The 13,225-nt window shown below is 64.0% G+C and overlaps 2 protein-coding genes and 1 long non-coding RNA gene across 5 annotated transcripts; 1 reads left to right on the top strand and 2 right to left on the bottom strand.

Annotated features, from left to right (window-relative positions):
• Positions 1-1,247: 1,247 nt before the first annotated feature.
• DCTN6 (dynactin subunit 6) lies at positions 1,248-3,521 on the bottom strand. Of its 2 annotated transcripts, none has more exons than XM_065634228.1 (7): positions 3,204-3,521; positions 2,974-3,038; positions 2,729-2,879; positions 2,206-2,294; positions 1,901-1,948; positions 1,682-1,824; positions 1,248-1,607 (listed from the first exon to the last, which is right to left on the bottom strand). In XM_065634228.1, exons 1-7 carry the CDS (start codon positions 3,224-3,226, stop codon positions 1,509-1,511), a joined length of 618 nt encoding a protein of 205 aa, XP_065490300.1. In that variant the 5' UTR covers positions 3,227-3,521; the 3' UTR covers positions 1,248-1,508. The 2 variants fall into 2 exon arrangements, with proteins under 2 accessions (XP_065490300.1, XP_065490301.1); XM_065634229.1 differs by having other exon boundaries at positions 2,774-2,879.
• A 97-nt stretch (positions 3,522-3,618) lies between these two features.
• On the top strand, positions 3,619-5,018 carry LOC135988517 (uncharacterized). Its single transcript, XR_010606165.1, has 2 exons — positions 3,619-3,728; positions 4,661-5,018. It is a non-coding gene; the product is annotated as an uncharacterized LOC135988517 (long non-coding RNA).
• Positions 5,019-6,506: 1,488 nt separating this feature from the next.
• BTC (betacellulin) lies at positions 6,507-12,314 on the bottom strand. Of its 2 annotated transcripts, none has more exons than XM_065634066.1 (6): positions 11,853-12,314; positions 8,511-8,606; positions 7,357-7,507; positions 7,100-7,246; positions 6,697-6,804; positions 6,507-6,603 (listed from the first exon to the last, which is right to left on the bottom strand). In XM_065634066.1, the coding sequence occupies exons 1-5, from the start codon at positions 12,253-12,255 to the stop codon at positions 6,699-6,701; spliced, it is 903 nt and encodes a 300-aa protein (XP_065490138.1). In that variant the 5' UTR covers positions 12,256-12,314; the 3' UTR covers positions 6,507-6,603; positions 6,697-6,698. The 2 variants fall into 2 exon arrangements, with proteins under 2 accessions (XP_065490138.1, XP_065490139.1); XM_065634067.1 differs by having other exon boundaries at positions 7,357-7,474.
• Positions 12,315-13,225: the final 911 nt, after the last annotated feature.

Here is a 13,225-nt window from a genome sequence, read left to right as displayed (position 1 = left end):
CCTGAGGCACTGGGCACGAGCCTGACTGTGGCCCAAATTTCTCCACTCCCTCTTCTGGGTGTGGGTGCCCCCTTCAAATCCCCCCATCGCCCTGCCCAGGCGTTTGGGGCAAACACTCATGGCCCCAACCAGCCCCACCTGGGGTCCCCACCATCCACGCCCCCTCCCTACCTGGCCCCTGGCCCTGCATTTAGGCTCCCACCCCACTCCCTGCTTAGGCTGGGCTTTAGGGGAGCCTGATGCCGGACTTTACACCCTGCTTCTTCGATTTTATATTTCAGTTTTGGCTTGACCCCATCCTGCTGCATCCCCACAGAGGGCTCAGTGGTCCCGCAAGGCTCCGGAGCATCGTGATGGAGAATTTGGGGATGGAAAGCATTTGACCAGCAGCCGTGTCCGGAGCAGATGCCGCCCGCACGGGGACCGGAGGTGACACCGAGGACATCCCGCTGACCGGAGAGGGCTTGTACGGAACGAGTCGTCAAGGTCACGGCTCACCTTTCCACAACTCAGCGGCCAAGCCAGACCCACGGGCAGCTGCCTGCACCTCCTGCCCGCACCCGGCTGGACCCAGCCCCGCAGCACGGGAGCGTTTCCAGCCTCTGCAGCCGCGATTTACAGAGCAGAACCTCTCGTGCTGGGAGGGAGATGGAAACCAGCCGTGCCTCAGGGAGCGGGACATGTCCAGCTACAAGGGCAAGGTGGCCTCAAGAGGGGGGACCCGTCTAGTTACCCAGATCTGCTGGAGCCTCTTGCTTTTGGGGTAAATTCACAGCAAAACCTCATCTTATTTTTTGGCAGAGGGGGAAGGTGGAGGAGAGACGCATTTCATCTCCTGCTGTTTTCCTCCACTTATTTAGTGGTTTGTGGGGTTTTTTTTGGTATCCCTGCAACTGAACTCAGGGAGAAAATCCCCTCAGCTCTGTATATATGGGTGTTGCACCACTTTTGTGCCTTGACCTGTCCCACCCGAAATCCCTAGTCCCAAATCTGTCTGGGGAGTGCTTTTAAAATAATTTTAAAAATATAACATGTCCTGCAGCTCAGCTGGTGTTTGGGGATCCTCTGTCTCCCTCTCTTTCCTACAGGAATTTCTGCTACAACATCCGTTTCCTCCCACACCGAGGGAGAACATCAGGTGGTGTTGTACAAGGATGGGAAGGGAAGTCGTAAAAAAACATCCCCCAGGAATCTCAGGGGCTGGCGGGAAACGGAGCTGCTGGGAAGTGCAGACACGTCCGAAAGGATTGCAATCCCACCTGGCAAGAGAAACAGGCATTGTTTTTATTCCTGAAACAAAGCACGTACAATACAGCTAGTGCGTGAGAGAAACGACAGATCCAAAGCTGGTCGGAGATGCTCGGAGGAGTTTAAATAAAGGACACAAATGAGCAAGACGGGGGTCGTTTTTCTTTTTTTTGTTTTGTTTTGTTTTTTTTCAAAGATGGAATGAAGGATGCAGAGACCAGTGAGCGTGTCGTGCTCCAAAGGGCCAGGTCAGAAGGAGCTCAGCTCTTGACAGGAGTGGACGTGGCCTTCGTGGTCTTCTTCAGGTGATGGTAGTTTGGCAAGATCTTCATTAGGAAATCCAGCTGCAGCGTTTGGGGCTGGAAGACACAGGTGGGGGGGTCAGGCAGCAGAGGAGGGGAGGGTGACGGCGTGTCACTCGTGTCACACCCACCTGTGGCCGCTCGGTCTGGACGCGGCGGAGACAGTCGGCCCCGTAGATGACGGTGTTTTCGGGGATCACCTCATAGGTGTTGACGTTGCAGCAGGCGCCGATGATGCAGCCGCTCGTCAGGATGACGTTCCTGCCCACAAACGCTGCGAGGGAGAGGATTTGAAAGGTGGGTGCCTCGCTGATCCCAGCGTCTCCAACAGACACTAAGCCCAGACGTACCTTTAGATTCGATGACGTTGTTATCTCCCACTTTCATTGCTTGGGAATCTAGGGATTTATATTAAAGAAAACTGGAAAATGTTTCGCTTTTATTTCAAAAGGTAAACCTTGACAGAGCTTGCATGTGCTTCCCTCCGTACTGATCTGCACACACGGTGTATAGAATCACAGGATCATTTTGGTTGGAAGAGACCCTCAGGATCATTGAGTCCAACCATAACCTAAACTATGTCCCTAACAACCTCATCTATGTGTCCATCAAAGCCCTCCGGGGCTGAGACAGCTTCACTGCACAGCAAGGATACAACAGCCAACTTCAAAAACATTGTTGGTGCCAATCACCATCGGTTTGGGCTCCATCTCTTCCGTTTCTGGGGTAATATTTTCCGGATACCTGCAAGATGGAATAATATATTACAAGCTTTGAGATCTGAAAGATCTTGTTTGACAGACGGCTCTCAATTTTGTCACATATATGCCATCCAATCCAGCCCGGCTGCCAGCGTTTTGAGACCGCTTACTCCCTCGTTCTCAGGATTAGATCCTTCCAGGATGAGGATCTGTCGGCTGCAGAGGGATTCACAAAGGGAGGACTTCTTCCCTAGTCATAGTGCCGCACAAACAAAATAAATGTTTTATTAAATTATAGCTCCCTGGAGCTGTTAAAATAACACCCGTAAGGAGCCGTAAGCACCAGCTCATGCTGACAAGATAAGGGAGCTCGAGAGAATCTCAGAAAACACCCGCCCTCCCCAAACCCAGTCTGGGAACAGCCTGGGGATCCCAAACACACCCTCTGGCCCCCAGTCCGGCCCCCGGGGCACGCACCGCGAACAAGCCGCGCTGAAACGGGGGGCACCCCGCGGTACCGACCCGTTAATGATGAGCGCCTGCTCCTCGATCAGGTTCCCCTCGCCGATGACGATCGGTCCCGCCTCGGCGATGATCCTGGCCTTGGGGTGCACCACGGTCCGCGGCCCTGCCGAACAGCCCGCCCGTGAGCTCGGGCCGGCCGCGACGCCCGCGCCGGCACCCGGGCATGCGGGGTCAGGCCGGGGGGACGCACCCCTTACCGATGGCCACGTCCCCGCGGATCTCGCTCTCCACGCACACCACGGCCCCCGGCGCGATCTTCACGCTGCGGGAACGGACGCGTTAACGGGCGGGGGAGGGACCCGGGGGGGCCGGTGCTCCGGGGGATGCTGCGGGCGGCATCGCTGAGGGGAGCGGGCGGGGGTAAGGAAGGGAGCCTCGCCGCACCCCGGGGGTGCGGGGAAAGTAACCGGCGGGCGGCGGGACTCACCCCTTCTGCGCCTTCTCCGCCATGACAGCGCTGCCGGTACCGGGCGCGGTGCGCCTGCGCTGGGCCGAGCGGCGCGGCTGGGGGTGGGCCCGCTGCTCAGCGGATTGCGCTTGGTGCCCTGGGCTGCGACGTCCCGGCCCTATGCCTCCCGCCGCCGCGATCGCCCGGAGCCGCCTGCGCGGATCGGTGCCCCCTCCCGCCCCGCCGGGGTGTGCCCGCAGCGCGCTCGGCGTCACCGGGAGCGGGCGGCGCTAGGACCCTGCGGCCGACGAGCCGCCCCGCCCTCCGCTCGCGCCCCAGCGGAGCCTCCTCCCCCGGGCGGGGCGGGGCCCAGGGCGCCTGCGCGGGGCGGGGCCGAGGAGTTTAGTCCCCTGGCGGCTGCCGTCCGCGCTCTCATTGTGCCTGCGGCTCCGGGGCGGGCGGGTTCGAGTTCCGGGTGCGGCGGCGGCCCCGGGGGCAGCGGGACCGGCCCGGCCCTTCGCCGGGAGCTCGGAGCGGCGGAGGGGCCGAGTCCGCCCGCCCCAGGTGAGAGGCACGATCGGCCCGGGGAGCGGCAGCACCGGGGGGTCTCTGGGCGGAGGCGGGCGGGCAAGTGCGGCCGGTGCCCGGGCGGCTCCGCGGAGCAGCAGCCGCGGGGCTCGGGGCGCCGGGGGGAATAAAGCCCGGAGGGCCGGAGCCCGGCGCCCCCCGTCCCCGCCCGAGCCGCCCGCGGCCACACGGGGCCGGGCCCGCCCCGCGGGTCCCCCCAGCCAGTTCTCAAGCACCGCCCGACACCGCCGGGGCTCCCGGCCCGTCCCCGGCACCACACGCGGGGTTGGGTTCGCTAGGGGGCTGTGGGGGCTGATGGAACTGGAGCCCCGTGTCCCGGTGCTGGGGTTCAGCAGCACCGAGCCAGCCGGGCGTTTCCCAGCCCTGAGAACGGAGCCCGAGCTGCGTTGTCGGGGCTGGGAAAGGGGCTCCTGGGGCTGGAGCAGAGCCCAAGGCCTGGGCTTTGGGCTCGGGAACAGAGACCCAGTGGCTGTTCCTGGGCTCAAACCCAGGGGCCGGGTTGGCCCCTTGGGAGGGGGCTGGGAGGGTGCTGGGCAGGGGGGTGGGCAGAAGCGGGGGGCTGGGGAGGAGGGGGGGCCGGACTGGGGGAGGGAGTCGGGGGGGGTGCCCGGGGTGGGGGCGGATTGGGGGGGGTGGGAGGGGGCCGGGGCAGGGGGATTGCCTGGGGTGGGGTTGAGGGCAGGTGGGGGGGCCCCCTCATGGAGGGGCCCCTCGTGGAGGGGCTGGGGGTGCAGACACCCTGGCCCCTAAGTGTTCAGACGCTGCCATGCACCAGGCTGTTTCAGGTGTTCGACTTAGTTTCTGGCACGAAAAGTGATTTTTCCCCCCTCTTTTATTCAAGGACTGTTCAACCACTGGACTAGTTATTAGATAATTAGTTCATATTTATTCATGTTTAATTATGACAGGTCATATGCAAGTTGTGACAGTGATTGATTTACAATCTGGCCAAAGGCCAAGCTTGTTGGAACAAGCTGGAGCTGGAGCCGCAGAATAACTGGAACCAGAAGCAGTTGGAGCTGGAACCACAAACAAGCTTGAAGCTGCACAGGCTGGAGCTGGAGCTGAAAGAAACCAGAGCAGAAAAATTGGAACTGAGAAGAACTGGAACCAGAACTCAACTGGAGCCACCCACAAGCTTGGTGTGAAACATACGAGGCACAAACACAAACTGAATAAACAGGGTACACACTGAACAAATGAGGGCACAAGCACAAACCCAATAAAAACTGGTACACTACCAATAAACAGGTGAAGAAACCAAAACACACCAGGTGCATAAACTCAAACCTCAATGGGTGCACAATCCAACAAAGACTTGAGCACAAACCGAAAAACAAGAGCTGCAAACCCCAAAAACCACGAGAGCAGACCCCAAAAACCACAGACGCGCAAAGCAACAGAAGACGGGCGCAGAACCCCACAAACAGGGACACAACCCAGCCCCCCGGGCCGAGCTGGAGCAGAAACACCCGCGGCCAAACCCCCCGGCCCCCACCAGCCCAGCGGGTCTGGCCGGACCTCCCGGCGCCCGCTCCCGCCTCCCCGAACACACCCCCAGCCCCGCCCGGCCCCGGCTCGGAACCGCGGGGCCCCCCCGGCAGCCTCCAGCCCCGGGGGGAGCCCTGCCGGGGGACGGGCCCCTCCTCCCCGGCCTGCAGCAGGACGAGGGGCGAAGCCCCGAGCACAGACCCGCTCCCCGGGCCCCCGGGACACTCACCGGGCACGTCCTCGCCGCCTCGGGGCCGTACGGGCTCCTCCCCCGGCGCCGGGATGAGCCTCTGCTCCCGCCGCAGCGCTCGGGACCGGAACGAAAGGGGCTTCGGTCCCAGCCCGGCTCCGCGCAGGGCCCAGAGCCGCCCCGCGGCCCCGCCGAGTGGAAACCGGCTCCCCCAGCAGCGGCTCCCCCGGGCCCGGCAGAGCCCGCAGCGGGACCCGCTCCCCGCCGGCCCCGCTCCCGCCTCCGCGCGTGCGCCCGCCGGAGCGGCGCCCCCTGGCGGCCCGGGGGAGCTGTTGAAGCCTCGGGCGGGGCGCCGAGTCACGTGACCGCGGGCTCAGCCGCCCCGCGCAGTGGCGCCGCCTGGCGGACGCGGAGCGGCAGCGCGGGGGCAGCGCCACCCGGCGCGCATTGGGCGGCACCGCAGCTCCCGGTACCGGCACCGGCGGCGCCGCGCAGGAGCCGCCTGACGCCGGGGTCTCAGCGAGCCCCGCAGCTCCGAGGCCGGCAGGCTCCCCGCAGCCAGGCAGCGATCCCCGGAGCCCGTTGTCAGTGAAAAAGGGAGGAAACCCCCCCAAAACGCTTCATTTTTTACAGTTCATTAAAGGGTTCCCATCACAAACAGACTATCGGCGTGCCTGGCGTAACTTCCACCTGCCGCGGGGCGCGCCCGTGCGCGGGATGGCCACGCCCCTCCCGGCCCCGCCCCTCTCCCTCCCGGCCCCGCCCCTCTCCCTCCCGGCCCCGCCCCTCTCTGCCCCGCACAGGGGCGCCGCCTGGCGGACACAGCGCGGCACTGCAGAGCGCAGCGCCACCCGGTGGTCATTAGGCGGCACCGCAGCTCCCGGTACCGGCGACACCTTCCCGTGTCCCATGCACCCGGCGGGGGGACAACCCGGGTCCCCGCATCGGGCAGGGGGGAAGATGTCTGGAAATAGTCGCTGCTGCGGGATGGGCTGGGGGGAGCTGAGGGCACGGCTGGGCCTGACCCCCCCGCTGGTGACAAGAGGGACCTGTAAGGACCACGGCGACATGCGGACACTTTCCATCACCCCTTTATTGGAGCCATTGTAGGTTTTAACCCTTGCCAGCCGCTGCCTCTGTCCGGGACCTGCCCGCAGGTACCTGGAGCTCCTGCGGAGACAGGGGACGATTTCAGCCTCGGCAGCCGCCCCCAGCTGGGGGTGTCCCCTCCCCCCGGGCTCAGCCGCCCCCGGCCCCACGCACCTTCACGCGATGTCCGTCTCCAGCACGTCCTCGCTTTTGGAAGGCAAATTCTTGTTTAGTGTCTCCATCTCTTCTGCCTTTCTCTTCCTCCGCTGCTTCCGACAGTGACTTGGAGGGGGGGGGAAATAATAATTAAAACAAAAAAAAAAATAGAATGAGGCATCGCAGCAATGCTGCTCCTCCCTCTGCTCTCGCCCTTCCCCTGGATGGGATCACATGTGGTTTCCAGCCCCCCAAACGATGCTCCATGCACCCCCCCAGCACCTTCAGAAGCCGCGTCCTGCAGGGACAGGCAGGGCAGCCCAAATTAAACCTGGGCTAGGCCAGTGCAGGCGGGCAGGACTCACCCCAGTCCGGGGCCGCCCCTTCCCTCCCCGCCCCTCGCCCCCGTTTCCCCACATACTGACTGCAGAGGCAGGCACAGACGACGAGGATGATGAGGGTGACGATGGCCGCGATCAAGGAGATGATGACGATCTGTCCCTGGTCGCCCCGCAGGTAGAAGATGTCCACCCTCTCGCAGCGAGCCCCTGTGTACCCTTGCTCACACCTGCACAGGGGAGGCAGAGGAGAGGTCTGAAAAACCGCCCTGGTGTCCGTACCCCTCTGCTCCCTTCTCCCCCGCCCTGTGTCACCATGTCCCCACCATCGGTGCCTTACACGCAAGCCGGCGCCTTCTCGGCCACGAGGAATCGGCATCTCCCTTTGACGCAGTAGTGCTTGTACTCCTCCGGGCACCTGGAGAAGTGACCTTGCCGTCGCAGCTGCGTCACGTTACCTGGGGGGGTGACAAGGACAAAGAAATCCCCCCCTGGAGGGGTTATGGCCCTGCCCGGAGGTGGCAGCATCCCGGAGATGGTCCATCCCCACGGCAGGTCCCAGCCCAGCCAGCGGCAAAGAGCTGCCTGCTGGCACATGTGTCCTTGGGGTGGCACGGCTGCCCCGGCCGCGTCCCTCATCCATGGCGGCTGTGCTAGACAAAACACCCTGCTCGGCCTTCAGCCTCGTCCCTCTCCCCCGCGCCCTGCACCGGGAGAGGAGCAACCCCCGCACCAGTGCAGGTTGGGGTGCACCTGCTGGAAAGCAGCTCTGCAGAGAAGAACCTGGGGGTCCTGGTGGACAGCAGGGTGACCAGGAGCCAGCAGCGTGGCCTTGTGGCCAAGAGGCCAACGGGACCTGGGGTGCGTGAGGAAGAGTGTGGCCAGCAGGTCGAGGGGGGTTGTCCTCCCCTCTGCTCTGCACATCTGGAGCACTGGGTCCAGTTCTGGGCTCCCCAGTTCAAGAAGGACAAGGAATTGCTGGAGAGAGTCCAGCGCAGGACACAAAGATGCTGAGGGGTCTGGAGCGTCTTTGTGATGAGGAGACACTGGGAGAGCTGGGGCTGTTGAGCTGGAGAAGAGAAGCTCAGAGGGATCTGATCGATGGGATCAATATCTCAGGGTGGGTGTCAGAGGATGGAGCAGACTCTGTTCAGTGGTGCCCAGCGCCAGGGTGAGGGGCAACGGGCACAGACCGAAACACAGGAGGGTCCATCTGAACACGAGGAGAAACTTCTTTGCTGGGAGGTGCCAGAGCCTGGCCCAGGCTGCCCAGAGCGGGTGTGGAGCCTCCTCCTCTGAGACATTCAAATCCCCTGGGATCCTGTGCGACCTGCTCTGTGACCCTGCGTGAGCAGGGGGGCTGGGGATCCGCGGAGCTGCTGCAGCCCCAGCAGGCTGGGACACTGTGAGATGCGCAGTCCACCCACCGCCATGCTCCCCTGCAACACCGCCGGCTCCCCCGAGCATCCTCGTGTGGCTGTCACCATCTTTTACCTGTGCAGCTCTCGGCTGCGCCGCAGGAGAGCCCATCCGTGCCGTGGCCAGTGGTGACATTGATGTCAGCGCCCATGCAGCTGAAAAACGCCAAACCTGAAAGGCAGTGGAGGTGGATCAGAGGGGAAGCCCGGCCAGAGCCTGACACCCTTGCTGCTGCCCCACGGCAGCCACAGGGAGGGGACCAGCAAAGGGCTCGGCAGCTGCGCCCGCCACCCCCCTCCCTCGGCCAGCATCAGCTTTTCCCTGGGGCGAGGAGAAGGGAAAGCCGGTCCCCGCCTGCCTCCTCCACCCACCAACGCCCTGGCCACTTCGCCCACTGCTGCTGGACGTGAGGAAGAAAAGTTTGCCCCTGAGGGTGGTGAGAGCCTGGCCCAGGTTCCCAGAGAGGTGGTGGCTGAACCATCCCTGGAGACATCCCAGGCCAGGCTGGACGGGGCTCTGAGCGACCTGAGCTGGTGCAGATGTCCCTGCCCATGGCAGGGGGGGCACTGGGTGATTCTATGATTCTATGCCCCGCTGCAGGGGTCAGGGAGCCATGGGGTGGCTTTTGGGGGGCACAGCCCTGCCCATGGGCAGCCAGCAGCCCCTTTGCCTGGGGAGGCTGCAAGGAGGGATCCCCAGGGAGAACCATCTCACTGCACTGTCCCTTTTTGAAGAGCCTGGATTTCAGGGACACCAAAAAACCACACCAGCCATGAGAGCGAGGAGACGGCAGTGCTGCAATTCATCCCATTCCCTTCCAGTTCCCAAGCGCTGAGCGCTGCTAAATCCCCATTGCAAACATCGCTCCCAGTATTGCTCGCCGCTGCACTGGGACGTGGGATGGCCCGAGCTGGGAAAGGGGTGACGGCGCTCACCACGGCCGCAGGACGAAGCCGCGGGCCGGCTCAGCCCCGGCACGTCGCGGCAGCGGTAACCGGATCGCTGACATACCAGCACTGACTCAGCACGGCCCCGCTCCCAGCCCAGCCCTCCCCGGGGATTCACCCGCCTGCGCTGGCACCCCGGGAGCAGGGACAGGTCCTGCCTGCTGGGGCAGGGTGCTGGGTGGCTCCCACAGGGGCAGCACACCACGGAAAGGTGGATTCCCAGCCCCAGTGCCTGCGCTTCGCAGCTCAGCCATGTCAAGGCTTCATGGGGGGGGCAGTTTGGGCAGCTCCTGGTACCCTGTGTTTTCCCATTGGCACCGCAGCAGCAGCGGAGGGTCTGCCTGGCCAGCCTCCGTCGTACCCCCCTGGCCTGTGGCAGTGGTGTTCCCAGCACATACGTCCCTCCTGGCTATATATAGCCACCGCTGCCATGAGGACGTGCTTTAGGTGACAGAGCTGCAACCAGGCTGGGGCTGAGCCTCCAGCGGGGCTTCCCTGCTGGCCAGCATCCCCCTGCCAGCTGGAAGAGCCTGGCGGGGTGAGGATGGAGCAGTGTCCGTACCCCTCTGCTCCCTTACCATCGGTGCCTTACACGCAAGCCATCTGGCCAGTGGGAGCCAGGGGACGAGCCATGGGGTGTTTGTCTCCCCCCCTTCCCAGGGAACAAGCTGCGGGCGGCACAGGGCGGGAGCCTGACTTCATCCCTGGTGACCGAGTTGGCAGCTCGGGATGGAAAGATCCCCAGCAGGACGAGATCCCCACCCTTAATGCAAGCAGATGCGGTGCTTTGGCATCCTCCCGGCTGGCAGCCCCTCGGCGAGGACCTGCCCGGAGGCACCGCCAGCTCTGGGGGGGCCACCCCGACACCCGGGAGCTGTGGGTGCAAAGCAACCTCCTCTCTTTGATGCTCAGAGAGCGCAGCTCCTCTACCTAAGGCCACATCCTTTCCCAAGCAGGCAGAGATAATCCACAAAAGCATTCCAAACACTGCATTATTTTGCCGTAACACCCCCCCACACTGCCCCAGGAGAGCCGGAATTGCAGGGGAGCAGCTGCCCGAGGCTTTGCCTGGCCTGGTGGGCACCCCGGCCGCAGAGCAGGTTGGCCACCCTTGATTTCCTCCTGCCAGCACAGGTTTGGCAGGTTTTGCTGAGCACCTGCTGAAGAGCCAAACCGAAACTGCTCCCTGTGCAGGGGAAGGCTCCCCAAAAACCCTGGGGCTGCTGCTCTTTGCTGGGAGGGTATCACCAAGCCCAGCTGTGGTTATCTCCTGCCAGCCCCGAGCACGCAGCTGCCTGTTTCACCTGCTGCCCGATCGCTCAGGAACTGCTGCCCGGTGGGTTTTGGCTGAGGAGCAGCACCACAGGCTGCTGGCTTGCTTCCTCCCTCAAATCCAGCCAACCCAAATACCTCCAACGAGATGGGAAGACAAGATCTTCCCTTCCCCACCTTCACAAGGGCTCTGAGCTGTTTAAATGTCCAGGTCGCACAACAGGGAGAGCCCTGATTCTGCTCTAACACAGGGACACTCATGGTCTTGCCAAACAAATACTGGCTTCCCCTCCCTGCATCCCCATTCCCAGCGCTGCCAAGGATGGCGAAACGTGGGGATTTGGGCTTACACAACCGATGTGCCATCTACAGGTGGTAAAAACGTCCCAGCCTCTGGCCAGGACTCCCTGGCCCCAAGGGATTCAGAGCCAAACAGGCACAGGTGTGGGGGAGCACCAGGCTGGGATGGTGGGGAGAACCAGGCTGGGAACTGGGGGCACATGGGGGAGCACTGGGATGGGTGCAGGGAAGTGCAGGGACAGGACTGGGTAAACACCAGTCTGGGCATGGGGGAAGCACTGGGATGGGACTGTGAGGGGGACACAGGGGGTCACTGGTACAGGGCTGGAGGAACACTAAGGTGGGCATGGCAAGAACTGTGGTGGGAGAGGGATGGAGTGGGACAGGGGGAACATAGGGTTCAGTGGGATGGGACAGGGACAGCACTGGGATGGGGTGGGACAGGGGCTCAGCAGGACGGGACAGGGGTAGCATTGGGATGGGACGGGACAAGGAGGACACGGGGTTCAGCGGGATGGGACAGGGACAGCATTGGCATGGGGTGGGACAGGGACAGCTTCGGGATGGGGTAGGACAGAGGGACACAGGGGCTCGGTGGGCTGTGATCGGGGAGCAGCGGGACTGGATGGGGCAGCAGCAGGACAGGCACGGGGGTGCACGGGGCTGGGACCGAGAGGCAGGTGCACGGTCACCGGCGTGGGAGCCGGAAAGCACCGGGAGGGACCAGGGGCAGCACCGGGCTGAGACAGAGAGCCGGACGGGGGCCGGGACGCGGGCTGACAGCGGGAGGAGCGGGGAACACCGGGCCGGGACAGGGGGAACACCGGCACCCAGCCGGGGACCGCGACCGGCCGGGGGGACACGGGGACCGCGCCGCCCCGGGTTGCCCCATGCTTACCGGAGGCGAGGGCCAGGCAGAGCAGCAGGGGACCGGGACCGCCACCCGGGGCCGCCGGGGCCGCCGCCGCCTCCATGCGCGCCGCCGCCTCCGCCTGCCCCGGTGCCCGGCAGCTGCGGCGGGGCGGGCCGCGGCGGGACGGGGGCGGCCGCTGCCGGCCCCGCCGCCCTCCTCCTCTTCCTCCTCCTCCTCCCGCTGCCCGGCTCCTGTCCCGCCGCGGGCATCCCTGGGCAGTCCCCCGCCGTGGTCCAGGGACTTCCCCACGCGTGTTTCCCACCCCCACGCGTGTCCCCCGCTGGTCGTCCCGCCGGGAGCGGGCAGCGCAGCAGGTGTCGGGCAGACGCTGTCCCCGGTGCCTCACCCCCAGCAGCATCCCTGGAGGTTCAGGGGGGGACCCGCCCATCCCACCGCCCCCATTCCCGAGCTGGGCTCTGGGCCGGGGGGGTTGTGGGCAGAGCTCAGACTCACCTCCCCAAAAGCTATTTATCCCCGGCCGGCGTGTTATGAAAAGGGAGATTTATTCCTAGCGAGCTGCTAATAAAACACCCTTCCCGAAGCCTTTGGCAGGGGATGACGGCAGCTACAAATTATTTTGCGAGGGGGCCGTGCCTTGGCACGAGCCTTCTGCACGCCGGGCTGGCGGGGGGGCAGTTTTAGCCTTGGGGTGGCTGGGAGGGTGTTTCTGCTCCCCCCAGCCATGTGGAGGTGAAGGTGTCCCCCCGAGATGCTGGCTGTCCCCTCCTGGCACCTGGGGATGCTCAGCAGGGGTGTGGTGCTGTGAAATGATGCTGTCCCAGACCCAAAACAAAAAAGAGGGGCACCAGGCCTGCCTGCAGCGGGCGGGCAGGCCGGGGTAGCGAGGCTGGGGGAGTACGGGGGCTGCCGCCTGCTCGTTGCGGTTTACAGGCATGAAATAAGCTGGGAGGGGGGAAATGAAAGACTGGAAAGAACGGGTGACCTCAAACCGCAAGCTGGTAACTATTAATGCAAGTGCTGGCAGCTGCCCAGCCATGCCATTTGGCCACTGGCCAGGGGGTGAGCGAGCTCTGGGAGCCCTGGCCAGCTAAAAAATGAGCCGCAAGCTCTGGCATGACAGTACTGTCACCTCCTTGGCGCATTGTCACCCCAGCTCCCAGCTGGTGGTGGGGCGAGAGCCCAGTCCTGCCCCCCCCCAAAAGCAGGCAGGGGGTGCTAAACCACCAGGGAAACGTTGCAAAGCTCTGGTGAGGACAGCAAGGACTTGGGCAACAACGGGAAACCAGGGGCTGGCACCTGGCCGGGGTACGGGGACAGCCAAGAGGAGGTGGCTTTGTCACGGTGGGGTGGGCAAAGGCAGGGAGCAGGCAGAAAAAGATCCTTGTGCCCACCAAAAG

This window comes from Caloenas nicobarica, chromosome 4, assembly GCF_036013445.1.
Source record: "Caloenas nicobarica isolate bCalNic1 chromosome 4, bCalNic1.hap1, whole genome shotgun sequence".
Lineage (NCBI taxonomy): Eukaryota > Metazoa > Chordata > Aves > Columbiformes > Columbidae > Caloenas > Caloenas nicobarica.
The sequence above is the reverse complement of the archived record's forward strand: the minus strand, read 5'-3'. Positions and strand labels throughout refer to the sequence as shown.

Coding starts and splice junctions, on each gene's coding strand:
- DCTN6 (XM_065634228.1), bottom strand. CDS start 3,226: ATGGCGGAGAAGGCGCAGAAGGG. Junction 2,880..2,973: donor CCGCGGGGACGTGGCCATCG/GTAAGGGGTGCG, acceptor GCTGTTCGGCAG/GGCCGCGGACCGTGGTGCAC. Junction 1,608..1,681: donor TCCAGACCGAGCGGCCACAG/GTGGGTGTGACA, acceptor TGTGTCTTCCAG/CCCCAAACGCTGCAGCTGGA.
- BTC (XM_065634066.1), bottom strand. CDS start 12,255: ATGGGCGGGTCCCCCCCTGAACCTCCAGGGATGCTGCTGGGGGTGAGG. Junction 7,508..8,510: donor CGCAGCCGAGAGCTGCACAG/GTAAAAGATGGT, acceptor TAACCCCTCCAG/GGGGGGATTTCTTTGTCCTT. Junction 6,805..7,099: donor TGTGCCTGCCTCTGCAGTCA/GTATGTGGGGAA, acceptor CCCCCCTCCAAG/TCACTGTCGGAAGCAGCGGA.